This window comes from Natator depressus, chromosome 1 (assembly GCF_965152275.1).
Source record: "Natator depressus isolate rNatDep1 chromosome 1, rNatDep2.hap1, whole genome shotgun sequence".
NCBI classification, from domain to species: domain Eukaryota; kingdom Metazoa; phylum Chordata; order Testudines; family Cheloniidae; genus Natator; species Natator depressus.
The window spans coordinates 282,536,228-282,555,736 of record NC_134234.1 but is presented as its reverse complement, the minus strand read 5'-3'; the positions used below and the strand labels follow the sequence as shown (position 1 = coordinate 282,555,736).

General features: G+C 41.0%; 1 protein-coding gene across 1 annotated transcript in view; it reads left to right on the top strand.

The window, feature by feature from the left end:
• Positions 1–19,509, top strand: part of KCNMB4 (potassium calcium-activated channel subfamily M regulatory beta subunit 4) — a 31,846-nt gene that overhangs the window by 11,669 nt on the left and 668 nt on the right. The window contains exon 2 of the mRNA XM_074942057.1: positions 6,211–6,338. Coding sequence (XP_074798158.1) covers positions 6,211–6,338 — 128 coding nt within the window. The remainder of the gene's footprint in view (positions 1–6,210; positions 6,339–19,509) is intronic.

The following is a 19,509-nucleotide window of genomic DNA, read 5'->3' as shown; positions in this document are numbered from 1 at the left end:
GACGATATGAGAATCATTGCCAACAAATTTAAAGTGTCCTTGGATGAGCTGGAAGCTGAAGTCGGATTGCTTCAGGGTTATGACGGATCTGTTCCTAAAGGTAGCACTATGAACACCACCAGCGAGTGGTTTGATTGGCTAAAGGAATCGGATCGGTCTTCCATGTTCCAGGCCTTTTACAAATCTATTCAGTGCTTTGCAGTCTTACCTGTTACAAGCTGTTCACGTGAAACAGCCTTTTCGAAACTAGCACATGTAAAAAACAAACTAAGAAGTACAATGTCCCAGCAGCGCCTCGACTCACTCATGATTTTGTACATTGAACAAGAATTGGCTTCGTCAGTTAATTACAATGTTGTGATTGAAGACTTTAAGTCCATAACACCTGGTGAGCAACATCTCATTCTCTAGGACAGAAAGATGAAGAAACCTTACTCTGTTTTGGTCAATTTGGGTTAGCTCATTATCTGGTTAAAGATAAAGATCATGAAAATTGACTGTATCTTTGTATACGCCTGGTTATCACTACAGCAAACATTTGGTATTTTGTGTCTCATTTTTTAAGTTTGTATTTTTTAAGTAAAGTTTAGTTGTTAACTAAAAACTTAATGTTTTTTAAATTAAGTTTTAGTTTCTTTAGTTTGATGAATAAAAATAATGTCCTTTATGATTGAGTATTCAATAAATGTTCGCCTTAAAAAAATAAATAAATAAAATTCCCTGGGTGCACACCCTAATGCAATGTGCTGTGCACGCCTATGTTTAAAAGTAGCGACATGTAGTGACACATGGTTTGTGTCCATAGCAGATTTTTTTTTTTAAGTTTAGTGTCTTTGTCTTGGGACAATAGTGTTCTTTTTAGTTTTGTCATCAAATCTCATAGGCTTTTAAAAGCTTTCCGAATGTTATGCTAATATAGAATAGCCATATTAACAGATTATAACTGTGGTTTAGTTTAATGATTTTAGTCAAGAATATTTTATGAATGAACAATCGGACAGCTATCTTAACCCCAAATGTTTTTATCAAAGTTATGGCTTGCAGCAGTAGACACCCACTATGTTAATCGTCTTATTAACCATAGCAAAAATCCTGAACAACTTGTTTTTAATGGTCTTTATTAAAAGACCTTTTATTTTCCATACCCTGGTTTAATTATTCACTAGGGTATCTGTACCTTCTGTGTGAATCAGTAGTGTGAAAAATGTATGCTTTGGTCTCATTACAAACTTTCTACACAACAAAATTGAATTAGTGGCAATCTAGCCCTTCCAAAAACAGTGTTTTTGGCCTGTAAAAGTATTCTCTAAATTCTATAGTTTAGCATTCCACCTTAGATTTATAACTTCAGGTATCTATATTGACATGCTAGCAAATATTGTATGTTTCGAACAATGATCTCTTCAAATTTTCTTCCATTAGTATGTAATAAAGTCAAAGTTGTATTGCATGGAATAATCATACAATTGTACAATCCTAGATTCATTTTGATTCTTAAAAGATTAGGCAGCTGGGTCAGAGTAAATCCAGAAATATGAATGTAAAATACTATATAGGATTAGAACAATTTAAATGTTTGTTTTCAGTGTGCCTGATTTGTGGATGATGGATTTTTCAGATTAAATTAATTAAAATACTTATTGTAAACTTTCTTTAGTTGCTCCAATAGCAGTAACTATTTTCATGCCAAAGTTTAACAGCTTGGGGCATTGGAGACCTTCCATATAAAATACAAATACAAAAAAATCAAGACTTACACCTTCTGTACCATTAATCAAGCAGAATAGGTTAACTATGGAGCCAGTACCAATTATGCTGCTGCTAATCCCAAACTCTGAATTTATTGCTAATACATATAGTGCAGAGTGCCAAAAAATATATTTAGTTGTGTAAATTTACAATGGACGACAGCACCTCCTTTGTCAGCCTTTTTGATTATGATGATTATTTTAGTAGGGCCCTACCAAATTCACAGTCCATTTTGGTCAATTTCACAGAGGATTTTTAAAATCCCCCAATTTCACAGTTTCCGATGTTTACATCTGAAATTTCACAGTGTTGTAACCGTGGGGCTCCCAAACCAAAAGAGGGTTGTGGGGGGGTCGCAGTGTTATTGTAGGGGGGTCATGGGATTGCCACCCTTACTTCTACAGGGCTGCTGTCAGCGGTGCTGCTTTCAGAGCTGGGCAGCCGGACAGCCGTAGCTGCTGGTCAGATGCCAAGCTCTAAAGCCAGCAACACCACCAGGATCAGTGCAGAAGTGAGGGTTGCAGGTTATGCAGGGGTGGGTTACTATACAGCCGAGTTTCTCCGGCAGCCTCCTGCCCAGGTCAGCGGCTGACAGCTGGAGCCGCAGCCTCCCTGCCTGGGTCAGGGGTTGATAACCACCCTCACTTCAGCACTGCCTTCAGAGCTGGGCTTCCAGCTAGAAGCCATGGAGCTTACTGCATGGGGAGATTTTCAGAATTGGGTCTGACCCTGCTCTGGGAGCGACCCCTACAGGGGAAGAGGAGGTCCCGTCCCTCCCCAATCCGGACAGATATGAGTTCCATTCCCAGCTCTGCCACTGATGTGCTGTGTGACCCTGTGCAAGTCACTTTACTTCTCCATGCCTCTAATTTCCTTCTCACCCTTTGTTTGGCTTGTCTAAATGATCTCTTCTGGGCAATGCATTGGACCTTGCCTAACACAATGATGGCCTGATCTTGATTGGGACCTGTAGGCCCTACAAATGATTAATAATGCTCCAAGAGTTGCTAGGTAGGACAAACATTTCTCACTAATGCTATTCTAAACAATAGCAGACACTAAGAGGAAAGCCTCTCAACTGATTTCCCCCCACTTCTTGAATTAAATAGTACAAAGATGGCAGCAGTTTCTCTGAAGATCTGGCAGGAGGGGTACAAGAATTTTACTGACTGTCACGGTTTTGGGGCGAATCACACTTCAGACCCCTTTCAGTTCCTCTCAGGTGTGCCCCTTTGGAGGCAGGTTTCACTAACTTCATCCCTCTTTGGGTGGAGCCCTATGGTCCTACCACTCCTAGACTGGATCTCGGGGCTGTTTGGTTAACACAGGTGATAAGCTGGGAGGCTGCAACCTAAACTGGGTTTGGCACCTTCTAGCTCTTTTCGTCTGGGAGCCTGTAACAGCTGATGAGAGTGACTCAAAAACAATTTTTTCAGAACAAAGCACTATTTAGTCATTCAGCAAAAGGCATGTAGCACACTGAACAAAGGGATAAAACAAAAAGGCTATATATATATTTCCCCTTATCTATGTCTTCATATTTGGTAAGCCCCCTTCAGCCCAGTTACCTTCATCTGTGGGTTGGAAGACACAGACTGCCCTGCTGCAGCATGGTCTCTCTGTCTTGTTGCATTCCTATTAGTGCTCACTGATGCTCCTTGAGCAGCACCCAGCAACTCAGTCAACCCCCTTTACTCTTTTAGGCCCTCGATGCTTTGATGGTTTAGTATCCCCTTTGATCCTGGCCTCAGGAATGCGAAGAGTAAACCTTACCAGCCTGGTTGGGGGCTGGCTGGGATATTCCCTATCGTTTCCTCAAGGACCCCCGGTATTCTCTGGACATACTTTATCTTTGCCATTGTTTTGTTGTTACCAGTTTGTTTCCCTTCTGCCATCCTCCTTTGATTTAATGCCTTGAACTCACTCAGGATAATACCAACCAGGTGAACTCGGGGGCATATGATATTTATAAAAAAAAATAGCCATTGTTACCTCATTCGGCAATTACCATCTTCAAGTTGGAATTATAGTAGTGGGATTGGTACAAGTGAGCCAAGTCAACTCAGCCAGATTGAGAAATGAAGAATCTCATGCATGGGGGATGGAATTTCTCCACAGGAAATCCTGGTGGCTCACTTTTCCTGTCAAACACTGTGATGTGCCTATAAATTTCATCCAGCAGAGAATGCAACAGTACCAGAAGATGACGGAACAGTAAAAGGAGTGACCTCTAAACATCTCCAAGAGAGCTCAAACACCGCACCAGGCAAAAGACATTACTGAAACCGAATGAACATAGCCCAGCAGGCAGTGCAAGCATACTCCTCCTTTCTCCTCACTCCCGTGGCAGGGGCCTATGCTAGTTCATGGCCTAAAGAAAATCTCCTAGCTTCAAGCAGAGTCAACGCATCCTGGCAGAAAGGCACAGAAGCCTCACGCCCAATAACCCTCATAAATAGAACACACCCTGCTCACAAGTCTTAACCCTTTCACCAACCAGCAGGCCCTAAAAGACCTCTGGTGGATGTGGTAGTCCTAACGGCCACTGCCAAACAAACTCCCAAACTGCATTATTGAACCAAGAAAGGTTGTGGGCCAAGGGAAGTGATTTTAAATTTGAAATAATAAAAAGCAACAAAACACTTGTATTCTGTTTCAGCATCTGCAGGACAATAGTCATTGTGGTGCTACTTATTTCTAAAAATACAAACCTGGAAAAGAATCGTAGGGTAGGATTCTCTTCTCATTACCAGGATGTGAAGAGCTATATGTGACAGCCACACCAAATGTGTGGCTGTGAAAATGGGGGCGCTTTGTTATGGAAAAAGGCAAGTTTTAACTTGAAACAAACGAGTGAGAATTTGCACTTTGTTCCAGGTTAGAATACAGGAGTTTATCAAAAATAGGTGTGGATGCTGACAGAAATAACCAAGTTTTACTTGATCAGACTGATGAATACCTAAGAACTTGTTTTTACCGGCAAAAAATTCAGTGATATAATGGAGACAGGCTTCCAGCTCTGTACAGCATGAAGTAGTTCAATGGTAGAGTGGAGGCATAAGTTCACCTGATGGGATGATAGAAAAGTGCCCACCAGGCACCTAATCAAGATCCTTTCCTCACAGCTGTCTTTGTTTTCAAATAAGAGTTCTGAGGGAGGACATACCCTTCCCCGTTAGTTGTCCTTTCAGGTTACTATGGAGAGACCTGCACTAGGACTTCCCTGAGCCTGGGGTTCCTGTCTGCTACGCCTACCGAAGAGTGTGGAAATCCTATATCTGGTTTCCTGTTGGTCACACAGTTCTTCCTAGTCATATGTTCTGTGACTACAGCTCCCAGTTTTAAAAGGGACACACAGGTCATACCATGCACACTGTGCTATACTCATGTGAATCCAGGCTCAATACCCTCTCACAGGAGGGAAGGTAAATAAAAATGTTTCCATCGTTGCTTATGTTAACAAAGCAGTGTAACTGTTTGTAGTGCTAACTTTGCCTATTGAATTTCGCAAATGAAAGGGTGAATTCTCTCTCTCCTGGATGGATGGGATACCTATTAATGACTGAAAGAATTATGCTTGTGCCCTGAGGTATAAATATTTCTCAAAGAATAAACTGTGGTACTAATTCTAATAATATGTGTTTAAGCTATAACCGGTATGAAGGGAGGCATTTTGGTTAAATAGGGGGCTGGGAAGCAGGACACTTTGTTCTGTTCCTCTGTGACCTGCAACAAGTCACTTAAGGCCTGATCCAAAGCCTCGGACAGACTCCGATTGACTTCAGTAGACTTTGAATCAGGCATCTGGGCCCTAGTTCAACAAAGCACTTAAATACAGGCTTAAATCAGGTTGACTTCAGTGTGATTTAAGCATGTGCTAAAACGTTTTGCTGAATTGGGATTTTCAATGTCCTGTGCTTGTTTCCTGAAAACCTTGTATCTATTAATGTGGGGTAATACCTATTTTTTGTACAGTATTTTGAGATCTGTTGGTGAAAATTTGCTGTAATAGTGACTATTTATTTATTTATTTGTACATTGTTAAATGTCATAAAAGTTTGTAATGATTTCTAGTTTTCAAAATATCACCCATGAGTACAGCTAACTAGAACCACCTTGAAAATTAATCCTCTCCTTTTCATCTTTTTTAATTTCAACATGCGAAACAGTATCATGTTTCCTGGAAGAATAGAGGAGTGTGTGAGAGAGAGCAGGAAGTAGTAAAGTTAGTAAAGCATATAGTAAATCATTCTTTTGTAACTGACCATTAAAACATAAATATTGAGCAATTAATGATCAAGGGATGTTCATCTAACTTTTTGTTCCCTTCTATTTGAAGACTTGCATCCACAGGTTCAGTCTTTATCACTATGTGTGACTTTGGTGAGGAAAATCCAGAGAGAATGATGCCTTGTATTGTTGAGTACAAAAATAATTCCATTTTGGAACCTGTTTTGACAGTGTTCATACATCCCTCCCTGTGAAAGAGAAAATCAGAAGAATTCTGAAATTGTCACACACTGGCAGGAATACTGGAAAGTGGAAGTGGGTTCACAGCCATTTACGTGTTATTTTAACAAGCATCTAAGGTAAGTCACTGCCTACATTTGCATAGCTAGAAATATTTACACAACCTTTCCATCCTCTGCTCTCCATTGGTCTTGTTTGAAGCAAAGTATTTGAAAACCTTCCATTTTGACGGTAAACAATGTGTGAGAGAATTCTCATTGCTGGTGAACAAAGTATTTTTAGTTTTTTTGCTGTTGAATTTTTTGTGTGTGTGGCACTGAAAGGCAGTTGCCCCAGAAAAAGTTTCACTACATTGCAAAAGCTGACTTTGTTTTGCTACCAAAATTGACAAAATCCTTACTTGTAACAAGTTTGTGCCTCTTCCCCAAAGAGGAAGGAATTATACCATTTTCACTGTGAGGAGTTGTGTTCATGGAGGAAATGAGCCTTAGATTTGATTAATGTTTGTTCACACGACTATCACTTTTCATTCTTTCATACTTACAAAGTGGAGAGTTGTGGCTTCAGGCAATTCAACTTAGGGAATTATTCTTCTTTCTGGGTGTCTGTGCATTTTCCATTAGCAATAATGGGACTTACACATGTATCAAGGGATAGATAGCTCTCTTAGCTTAAAGCTGTCAACTTACCTCTCCATATATTTTCCCTTCTCAGGTACATGCATTGATTATTGTTGTTCTTCTCTTTTCCTGTTTGTCTGTATCTTTCTGGTCATGATGTGTCCAGGAGTAAGTATTATACCTCCTTGGTGAGACTGCATCTGTAAAACTGTGCCATGTCATTACCAGAAATGTGTAGCTAGATTGCTCTTCCCTGAATTCCCTCCAATGAAAAATGACTATATATCTGCTGGGATGGGCATAAGAAAAGATTTAAAAAACAAACAAACAACCTCCCAAGCCTAAATATGAATAGTGTGGCTAAGGCCCTGATCCTGGAAGTGCTTAACCCATGTGCTTATCTTTATTACCATTGGCATCAATTGGGTTATTAACGGGAGTCAAATTAAGCATGTGCATAGGTGTTTGTAGGACCAGGGCCTAAGGGAAGAGAGGGACCCAATTCCATAAATATTTGAAGGGTGTAAACAGCAAGAAGAAGGATGGATGGATTAAAGCAGGATCTGTGGAGTCAGTTAATGGGCTGGGAATGGGGATCTTGGTCTCAGAAAAGTTTAATCTGTTGGCGGGGGGGAGTTGGTGGCAAAGACAGCAAGAGTTTGTTTTGGCATGGTAGCAAGCCAGGGATGGTATTAATTTTTTATGGGTTTGATTCCAACACTGGCTGTGATTGCCATGATATTACTTATCAGATAACAGATGCAACTAGAATGTACGGAGTGACATTATGTTATCTATGCGGCCAGTTTATCTGTAACTTTCTCCAGAGTTGGTCAGTATCAAAGGCCTTTCAGCTGATTCTCTGAGCTGAAGGCTGACCTCAGACTGGAGCGTGCACTGAAGCCAGAGTGCTGGCACACAAACACCATCGTACTGTGCTATCTCACTTCACTGACTTTCATTACTTTCAAGATTGTTCAGCACTAGGGTGCTGCTTCTTAAGATGACTGCATTTTATATTAAGTTAAACTTTATTGGCAAGTACTAGGGATGCATTTTAGTTTTTTGCCTTTGACATTGCTCTTCTTATTGATTACACAGGAGAAAGAGAGCGTGACGGGTTCCACCTGGGGTGCCACCTGGAACTGGGGTACCACTGAGCCCTCTGACCCACCAGCCTGGGCTCCCTCTCACACTGTGCAGCTGTGACAAGCTGCAAGGCCCTCCAAGCTTGCACTTTCACCAGCATTCACACAGATGGGGACACACCCAGCTGCAGTTACATGCAGGCTCTCTAACCACCATCCTCCCAGCCTACGTCCTTAGAGCAGTACCGTCCTGCCCTGGTCAAATCTGGCCTGTATCTGGGTTTAATACTCTACTTCTCCCTCAATGTGAAGAGGCCCATGTACACTTGTGGTAACCAAACTGAGATTTTCCCCAGACACCTTAGTCAAACGCACACTGGTTTGGATTAAAACATAAAATAAATTTATTAGCTACAAAAAGATAGATTTTAAGTGATTATAAGTGGTAGCAAACAGATCAAAGCAAATTACCTAGTTAAATAAACAAAACTGCAAACTGAGATATAATATACAAGATAGGTAGGATATGAATTAGCAGATTCTCACCCTGAATGATAAACATGCTGGCAGATTCTTAAGGTACAAGCTGCCTTTGCTTTGCAGTTTGGGTTTCCCAGGTTTTCATACACAGGCTAGAAATCCCTTTAGCCTGGGCCATAACTTTCCCCAGTTCAGTCTTTGTTCCTCAGGTGTTTCCAGGTGTGGTGGTGTAGGGAGAGTGAGGTACCATCTTGTCATTTCCCTCTTTTATATCTTCTTCCCATTTCCCACAGTTCCTGGGGTAATCCTTGTGCTTGTGTGCATTTCCTCAATAAGCCTTGTTTGGCCTTTTTACTGTTGTACCTGAAAGGCTGCTTGTGGGTGTTTTCAACCTCACAGCATGTTTCAGTAACACATACATAGCCAAACTTCATAACTTCACATACGACGATAGCACATACCATCCAACGAGATATTAATGTCGAGCGGATCAAGACTTTTAGAATGATACCTCACAAGGCATGCTTTGTGCAAAACATATCCTAATTACATGACAGTGGTGAATAAGGGGGTGCCAGGGTGTCATAGAGAGGTTGACAACAAAGTGGTTTAGAGATGTTCAAATAAACTCACTAATACAGCATTGATCGGATCGCATATCTTTTCATTTAGAGACAGGAACGAGTTTTGAAAGGTCAAATACGTAGAAAGGGAAATGCTTGGTTGGGTATACTATATTTAGGTTTTATTTATGTAAATTAAACAGGTTGGGAAGCAGAAAAACACATGAAGAACAAAAAGAAAAACTTAGTTCTTGATTTTAAAATGGGAATGTGTGCAGTTTTTGTTAGTGTTTTCCCCCCCCCCCATGTGTGGAAGAGCTGTTATATGTTGTATGTATATAATATGTGTAAGTACATAGATAATGTGTTGGTAGGTGTTGTCGAAAACACTATACATTTGTTTGTGAGATTCTATACCCCTACACTTTCAACTAAGGTGTGAGAACTTGCAGACCCTCCAAGAGGCCTGCCCGTGGAAACCTGATAAGATAAGACTTGACATCTTCATTTTTCTAATTTTAAAAACAAGTAGAATGCCTGGCACGCCCCTTTAAAAAATCTGGTCGTCTTTATACATCCTCAAGAAGCAAAAAGGGCACAAGTCCATATTGTGGATTTTCCTTTTTAAACCCTATGTAGATCTCCTTTAAAATATTGCTAGTGTGCGTTCCCACGGATGCAGAGCTCCATGACCTAATGCAACATCGTCGGGTATGGTAGAAGCAGCAGCAACACACAGTAACATTACATTGCAACACCTGAAAATAAATTCCGAGACTCTATTTTTTATTGTCCTGCAAGCCAATTTTGCAAGATGTGGGACTGCTGCACAAAAATAAGCATTGTCTTGCACATTGGAAGACTAGTGGCAATGCTGGGGCTAAGGTGATCATATCAAAATAATAGCGACAGACAAAGGAAGAAGATGGTTTATAAGTGTGAGAATAGGTGCTTAGGAATTCATAAGATGCTTCCTTTTCACAATTTGCTTCATTAACATAATGATGCTCATTAACCATGATGTACTTTTCCATTTCAAACAAACAAAAAAAGCCAACTACAATAAACCAGTGATCTTTTTATTTCTTTTTTTTTTTTTTTTTTTTTTACTGCTACTAACAAGTCCTGAAGGGTGTATGTTACCTGTCAGAATGTATTGCAATGATCAGTCCTTGTGCTTGGTCCAGTTGGTAGCACCAGTCAGAATTTGGTACCTACTGTGCCGAGGTAGACAACTGGTGAAAGTAGCAAACTGATTGGAACTGATCGGGATTTAAATCAGGGAGGATAGCCAGAAGAACAGTCGTCCCACACAAGGAAATAATAGAATAGTGTTTGGAGTTATGTGAGCAACTGAAATATCTGTACTATGTGAATGATTTTACTATCCCACCTACATATTTAGAGATCTGGAATTAGAAGGGGCAGTTATTTATCATTCTCTTGCTGAGGAGGAGCACCACTATGAGTGAAGGAAGAGATCACCCAGCAAACAAGAGAAGGAGCTGTGTATGTGGGCCACAAACTAAATAGCATGACATAATCAAGACTAACAAGAATCTAATTTCCTCTGTCCTGTTTGGTCTCTCTCTGTGCTCCCTCAACCTCCCACTACCACGTAAGCATAGCACTTCTCCTTCTCTTCCCATTATTGTCATTCACACCTTATGCATGTCTTTCTGCCTCCACTGCTACCCCTTCCTGTTTAAGAACAAAAGAAACACTAGAAAGGACATACTGGGTCAGACCAATGGTCCATCTAGCCCGGTATCCTGTCTTGCGACAGTGACTGGTGCCACATTCTTCAGAGGGAATGAATAGAACAGGGCAATTATGGAGTGATCCATCCCCTGTTAAGCAGTGCCAGCTTCTGGCAATCAAGGTGTAGGGACACCTAGAGCATGGGGTTGCATCCCTGACCATCTTGGCTAATCTCCATCCTTAGAGTTTTTTAAGGCCCGGCTTGACAAAGCCGTGGCTGGGATGATTTAGTTGGTGTTGGTCCTGCTTTGAACAGGGGATTGGACTGGATGACCCCCTGAGGTCTCTTCCAACCCTAATATTCTATGATTCTATTCTGTGATCCTATGAATTGCCATTGATGGACCTGTTCTCCATGAATTTATCTAACTCTATTTTCAACCCAGTTCTAGTTTTGGCCTTCACAAGATCCCCTGGGAATAAGTTCCACAGGTAGACTGTGCATTGTGTGAAGAAGTATTTCCTTATGTTTATTTTAAACCTGCTACATATTAATTTCATTGGGTGACCCCTAGTTCATATGTTATGTGAAGGGGTAAATAACATGTACTTATTCACTTTTGCCACACCATTCATCATTTTATAGACCTCTGTCATATCCCCTGCCCCTTATTCATCTCTTTTCTAAGCTGAATAGTACCAGTATTTTTAATTGCTCATATGGAAGTTGTTCCCTAATCATTTCTGTTGCCCTTCTCTGTACTTTTTCCAATTCTAATATATCTTTTTTTGAGAGGGGGATGGCCAGTGCTTCACGCAGTATTCCAAGTGTGGGTGTGCCTTGAATTTATATAGTGGCATCATGATATTTTCTTATCTTATTATCTGTCCCTTTCCTAATGGTTCCTAAGATATTGTTAGCTTTTTTGATGGCCGCTTCACATTGAGTAGATGTTTTCAGAGAACGATCCACAATGACTTCAAGATCTCCTTCATGATGGTAATAACTAATTTAGACCCCATCATTTTGTATATATACTTGGGATTATGGTTTCCAATGTGCATTACTTTGCATTTATCAACATTGAATTTCATCTGCCATTTTCTTGCCCAGTAATCCAGTTTTGTGAGATCCTTTTGTAGCTCTTTGCAGTCTGCTTTGGACTTAACTATCTTGAGTAATTTAGTATTGTCTTCAAACTTTGCCACCTCATTATTAACATCCTTTTTCCAGATCATTTATGAATATGTTGAACAGTATTGGTCCAAGTACAGATCCTTGGGAAACTGCTATTTACCTCTTTCCTCCATGAAAACTGACCTCCTATTTTTTGTTTCCTATCTTTTAACCAGCTACTGATCCATGAGAGGACCTTCCCTCTTATCCCATGACTGCTTACTTTGCTTAAGAGCCTTTGGTGTGGGTCATTATCAAAGGCTCTCTGAAAGTCCAAGTATACTATATCTACTGGATCACCCTTGTTTACATGCTTTGTTGACTCTCTCAAAGAATTCTAATAGATTGGTGAGGCATGACTTCCCTTTACCAAAGTCATGTTGACTCTTCCCCAACATATTGTGTTCATCTATGTGTCTGATAATTCTGTTCTTTACTATCGTTTCTACCAATTTGCCTGGTACTGAAGTTAGGCTTACCAGCCTGTAATTGCCAGGATCTCCTCTGGAGTCTTTTTTAAAAGTCGGTGTATTCTCTGCCCCACTCTACCAACTGTTCTTTTACTTTTCTCTATTCCCTTCCCCTAGTTGTGTGGCTCCTTTACATTTTCCTAAGCTCATATTTCTGCTCTCTTGGGGAAAATTATTGAACTTGAAGGGGTTTTCAAACAGTGGATTTAATGACAGTTTCTGACACCCCTGCTTCCCCTTTAGCATAGGAAAGTTTTCTGGGTAGCTGCTTTATTTTTCTAATATGTACATGCAAGTGCTTCATGCATGGTTTGTTAGTCACTAAAATGCACATTCTGTTGGGGAGCCAATTACCATAACAGACCTCTGAACTTTTGAGCCTTGTTCATCGCAACTACCACACAGTTGTACACAAACATATATGGGAATATGCTTCCATTAGCGAACAAGGCTTTATATTTGTCTGTATCTAACCTACCATCTGATACCTGTGTCTGTGTATCCCATGACCAACTCCATAAGTGTGTAATTTTTTTTCATGACATTTTAGAGGGTAGCTGCTTTTATTCTAGTGGTGCCTATCTCCTCTCTGGGACCCCAGTGAGGTAGGGAAGCATTACTGTCCCATTTTATAGATGGGGAGCTGGGGCACAGAGAGCCTAAGTGGCTTTCCCAGGGTCACACATGAAGTCTGTGGCTGAGCAAGGAATCAAGCCTAGGTCTCTCGTGTCCTAGACTAATGCCCTGACCTCCAGGCCATCCTTCTTCCCCTGTTACAGTATTAGAGCACAGAAAAAATTTCATAAGAAAATTAATAGTTTAAAGGATCAAATGGTCAGTGGAGGGGCACTTTGAACATTACCCCCCCCCCATGACATCTTTTGTCTGTATTTGTATAGCTAGGGAAGTGCATGGGTGTGTGTGTACCTGTACACATGCAGGCACATCACTGTCCTGTCAATGCTCTCCCATCAGCATATCTCCACTTTCCCACTGTACATGCCTTAGAGCCAAAATTTAGGATTTTATGCCAACGTAAAAGAAGTGAGTCGACTCTTGCTGAACCCTAGAGTGAGTTGGTGCCGTACTGGGGGTTTTCTGTTCTAATAATTGGTACAACCATGAGTGCCGCCAGTAGAACCCACTGTAATAAAGCACTGTAGCAAATCGGCTATATCCTCCAAGCTAGACAGGATTGTAAAGTCAGGAGTGGCATTACAAATGTTTTCTGCAAGTAGAGTTTATTACTTATCCTTCCACGTTTATTATAGAATCTCCTATAAGAGGCCCCCGGGATTGTAAACATTTTACTTTCCTCAATCTGCATATGTATTACAAATGTATTAAAACAAACCCCCAAGTCCTTTGTACACACAGCAGATTTATTCAGTGAGTGATAACTGGAACATCTCTGTGTGATAATTAAATAGCCTTTCTTCAAGATTAGTCTCATCCCAGGCTGATTCTGTGGCCCAAGGATAACCAAAAGCGCAGAAGAGGTGAAATTCTACCTTCATGGACAAACCTCAGAACAAATCATTAATGACATTTTGATACTGGATTCATTTGTCTGATTAATTCTGATTGATTCAGATTTTCTTTCTGAACATCGTTGCTTTTTCCCTTATTTGTTTTCCTCTTTTTTTTTTTTACATCATATTTTTAGGCTTCAATTATCATGTTTGACTTAAAAATGCAATTTGTTAACAAAAGTCACTGTTGGAGTAGAGCTCCTAAAAGCATGACTCCAGCTTCGAGTTAAATCTTATCCAGCTGGTTCCATGGGGCCAAGTTGTGATAGCCTTACCCACACTGAGAAGAACCTTGCTCCAGGAGTAGCCCAATTTGATTTTAGTGGGGCAAGGTATTACTCGGTGTGAGGAGGGCTATCCAGGTTTGGCCCTTAGTGATCAGTTAGCTTGGTCAATTGGCGCAGTGTTTTCAGGGTAGGGATCACTAATCCAAGTTTTCAAGTCTAAGGTGCACAGTCTGTAAAATCGTTCTGTTCCCATTAGTTGCAACATTTCCTCTGTAATGGAAACTCCATTCCTTTACAGCCACTTTTCGAGGTGCTCTTCCCAGCTGACTTGCAAATTCTGGTCAATAAGTCCATTCCTCTCCTTAATCCCTAATTTTGGAATATTTAGTGGCCCTAGCTGTACCTGGTTGATGACTTTCAAGGTGTGATGGAATGCACTCCTCTATTCACACCCTCCAAATCATTGTAATAGTCTTTGTGCAAAATATGCCTCAGAAGGTATCATTTGAAAACTAATAACTTGCTGGTCAGTAATATCATGGTGAAATGTGCGTAGTAACATTATATATAAAGTTACGAACATAAGCTGAAATCATGACTGAAGTGTGTTTACCAGACAAGTCTGGGGAGTGGGAAAACCTGTTTCTCAGAGTCTAAGGACAAGCTGACCCCTCTAGCCAGGTGTCATCAGAGCTGATGGGCAGTCACCTGTCAAGTGGCCATTCTTTGGCAAGGAAGGGGGGCAGGAGCAAAGATCTGCATCTTAGAAAACAGCAGCATGGAATCTCTTTCATCACCAGACTCCTTGACACCAACCTCACAGCAGGAGTAAATTTTATCTAGGGTAACCCTCAAGAAAATACATTTCAAAGGGTGACTGAACTATAAAAGCAAGGGGCAAAACCACTCCAAGGTATCTTCCCCCCACCCCCTCCTCACCTAGGGAGACACAATAAGCAGCGGTTGGACTTTGGCATCAGAATCTGGCCTTAGAGTTTGGTCAGCAGCGTTACTGGAAACACATGGTAAGAAGCCAAGTCTACTTTGTTTAGTTTTAGTATTAGGAAGCATTTTATTTCTGTTTCTCTTGTAACCATTTCTGACTTTAATGCCTTATATTGTACTCACTTAAAAGCTGTTTCCTTGTAGTTAAATAAACTTGTTTTATTCTTTAATCAAAGCTAATCCAGTGTTGTGAACTGTGTGAGTAACTCCATTTAGGGTAACACACTGTTGTATATTGGTCGCCTTAGAAGGCCGACTGACCTCATGTACCTGGGCTGCCCAGGAGAGGGGTGGACAGTGCAGGACACACATTTTGGGGGAAAATTGGAGAGTTGGGGTGTGTTGGCGTCACCCTGCAGGTAGCAACCCAGGCTGGTGGAAGCCAGAGTGTGGCTGGTGTGTTACTGATAGGCTGCTGGGTTCAGCATTGCTGGACCAGGACTGCAGCTGTATACAAATACTCAGGTTGTGACCTGCATGTTGTTTGGCTGTTTGTGAGTGGCCTGCTTGGGAGCTACACCACCAAAGCATTGTGAGGTATCCCAGGTTGCAGGTCAAGGGTGACACAGCCCCTCACTGGTCTGGATTGCACCCTGGCATGTCATACAACACGTCTCGCATTTGCAGCTCACAGTCCCATTGACAGAGTGCCTCTATCAGCTTCTCTTTGTTTAGGTTTTTATGCTGCGATTGGGAATTCTTGCTCTGCTTAGATCTATGAGCTGTTGCTCCTTTTTAAAGTCGTCTTTTGCCCTCATCTTAGTCTTACCCTGGAAAGAAAGAAAAAGGGGTTTTCTCTTTCATTCCGTGTTCCCACCCCCACCAGTGTCAGAACATATGAGTGTCAGCACAGCTGTACCTCTCTGTGAGCCAACACTGTCACCTTGTGCCCACCATTTCCCATGCGTTGGGACTGCAGCCTGACAGGGCCACACCTTCTGGGAGAAGACGCCGTAGTCTGGACCCCTTTTGACCAAGAATCCCAAGCAGCATAGGCATTAGGCATTCTTCCTTCACTGCCCCTTCATGAAGGCTGAAGGTGGCCTCAGCTCTTTGAGGCAGTCTGAGTGAAATCTCCAAGCAGCCTCAAACAAGAGTGGTAAGAAAACCAGAGTTTTTTGAGACGGGGAAGTCAAATTAAAACCAAAGAAATGCGGTTGTACACCATAAAAACTATTCTTACATGTGTTATAGGAAAATAAGCAAAGTCTTACCTTTCTGGAGGATGTTCTACCTCCCCTGGTACCCTTTTGCAGGCAGCATGTCAGAGGCTATGTCTATGCTGCAAAACGCAGGCGTGATTGCAGCACGTGTAGGCATATCTGTGCTAGTTTTCATTTCGCTAGCATGGGTACCAAAACAGTGTAGATGTGGTGGCACAAGCTAGCAACCCAACTACATACTCAGGGTCCCCGGAGGGCTTGTATTCAGATTGGTAGCCTATGCTGAAGCCTGCGTCACCAGATCTACACTGCTACTGTTACTGTTACCCGTGCTAGCTAGATAATAGCTATGCTTACCTTTGCTACAATCACATCTTCACTCTGCAACGCAGAGTACCCAGACAGACAATTTTTTAAAATCTTCCCTCTTGTCGCCATACCCACAACAATCGTTTCCCAGCCAACCTCACATCTCATTTTCAGCGGAACACCCCACACTCATGGGGCCTGTGCCCTTCTTTCTAGCTTCCTGACTATGTTTTTACATGTTAATTGACCCGGGTGGAGTTGCTAACCTGAGTGCAGCTCATTGCTTTGCATCTGAATTTAAAGAGAGGGCTCATGTAATTCTTATAATTCTCTCAGTGATCATTTTCCTCTTTATCAAATATAAAATGGTAGATTCATGTATAAGAATATGATAATATCCCTTTAAATAATTTGTGAGCCCTTTAATGGTGCTCTCTATATTTTGTATTTTAGAACCTTCCAAAAAATCAGTCAGAGCAGCAGTAGCATGTACTTAGGCCTGGCATGCCAGTGTACATGTAGTAAACATGCTAACGTGTCATGTCATGGACACAGAAAATGATACAGTAAAAATAATACACGTTTAAAAAATAGGACCTCTACTGAGTACTCCAATATCTGATATGTTGCACAGATATTTGTGATTGAAGAAAATGCTTAGTATGCCTTTGGCTCATTTCCTCTATGGAAAACTTTTAAAAGATCAAGTATAAGACTTGAATATCTCTCTATAATGAATGTTACAATTCATCACTCCTGTCATTTGTACAGTTGCGTTCCAAATTCTCTGATAGGACACAACTGAAAGGAAGTGTGGTTCTCTCTAATTACACCTTCATTGCCCTAACTGAATCCAGTTTTCAAGTTTGCTCGCTCGCTGTTTTATGTATCTTATTCTTTGATTACTACCCACTTTAAAAAAAAAAATACTTAGTCTTAACTTCCCTTGCAAGTTGAGAACCGAGAATGGGGATGCTCTTTGTTAACCATTCATTGTCAAATTCCACTGTGTTAGTCAAACGTTAGGTACAAAGTGTGACAAAAACAGCATAGTATTTTCTGAGAAACTATTTTTAGATTTGTGTGCTATCATTCAAATATGGGGGGGGGCAGGAGGGGTTATTATAGTTATAGTAACTAATTTACTGTCTCAGTATGATCCAGGAACACCCAGGAGAGTGCACTTCACTTGCTGTCCTGCTGAATATGCCAAGTTCTTTTGCTGCTGAGGCAGAATGAGGGCCCCATTGTGCTAGACACTGTGTAAATGTATAGTGACACAGCCCCTACTGTCATGAACTTAAAATCCAAAGGGCTAATATTCAGTGAACTAACCATCTCCCACTGATTTCAATGGGATGTCCATAGACTCTACGCGTTGCCATATCAACACATACTATCCATCATTTAGCCTGGAATTCTGTCTTTCCTGGGATGTTTCAGGGAAGAAAAAAAAGCCATAATATAGTTAATGAATTCCACAGCGAGGTATGTGGGGAAGAGGCAAAAAAGTTTCGTCCCGACTCTCCTGACCTTGAAGTTTGTTTATCTTATAATAATCAGAAAGCAACAGTATACCTGGAAATCAGAGGATCAGCAGCTGATGAGTAGGGTTGTAATCCCTGCGCCAGGATCTCCTCTCATTTCTACCAGTTTTCCATCAGTATAATTCCACTGACTTCAGTGATGGTGCTTCTGATTGAAACCACTGCGAGGAGAACCATGCCAGCTATATTCAACTCACTGGGCTTAATAACACCAACGTGCAAGTTATTGGTTAGTATTTTAAGCAGAGCAGTTTATGGGAAGACAAGCATCAGGTGGCCCTGGTGCAGAGGGGTAATGTTTGAGATGTCCGGATAAAGTCAGAACCAACATCAACTCAGATCCTTTTCTGGGGTTTGAAAAAGTTCTGTTCCCCTCTGATCGTCATTTGTATGTGTGTTTCTGCACTTTGTGGCTCTGATTGTAAAAACAGCAGAACTGTCCATGTATCATGAGGCTGATTTAATGTTATTACCATTATTACAGTGGGAGCAAAAAGACGTAGAAATGAGAAAACTTGTCCATAAGATTTCCAGACGAAGTTTTCAGATTTGGGAGGTGCAGATAAACAGTTGATATTTCAGGTGTTTTATCCAAACTGAGTTTCTAAACCTTTTGAGGTTCCCCTATTGGAAATTAACAAACCTGCTACAGACCTGAATACTAAAATGAATTGGTCACTATGGAAATGGAATTGGCCTCTGCCTAGGATAAAATTTTCAAAGTGCCTAAGTTCCGGTGACTTTTGAAGGGATTTAGGCATGTTTGAAAAGTTTACTCGTCGTCTCCATTGGCAGTTGTTTTGTTTTCTCTAGCAAACCACAGATTGACGCTACTCAGTATGGCTGATAGAGTCTGCTGCCATGAAGTCCTGTACTAGGCGATCGTAGCAGTTTAGGAATGAGAAAAAGGCTGCGTCTGTATTAGGAATTTGCCTCGATTCTAGCAATTGATGGCAATCCATAGTTAAGCTGTAGCAAACCCCTAATGCAGAGAAGTGGCAGAACTGTGGGGAAAGGGGTTGTACTGGCACAGGCCCTGCTTATGTTATATTTGACTGTTACCAATGCTTTGTTTCAAGCATTATAATTCTCTCCACACCCCCATGCCCAGTGTGGTAAAAAGTAAAAGTTAATGAGTTAGAATGTTTAAATTACACTTTAAAAGTAATTATCTCATTTTGATGCAATTTGACACCTACATTTTAGAGTACTGATGTAGTGTATTAAGTGATCATTTTACTGCTTTTCGTAAATCACGCTCCGATGTTGTCACATTGTGCTACCTTTCACTGCTTTATATGATAACCTAAAATCCCAGACCATTTTTATCTGATTGGGTTTTTCTCTTCAAAATACTTCAGATAAAAACCCCAGCAGAATGCCATGAATGTTGATCATATATTTGCAA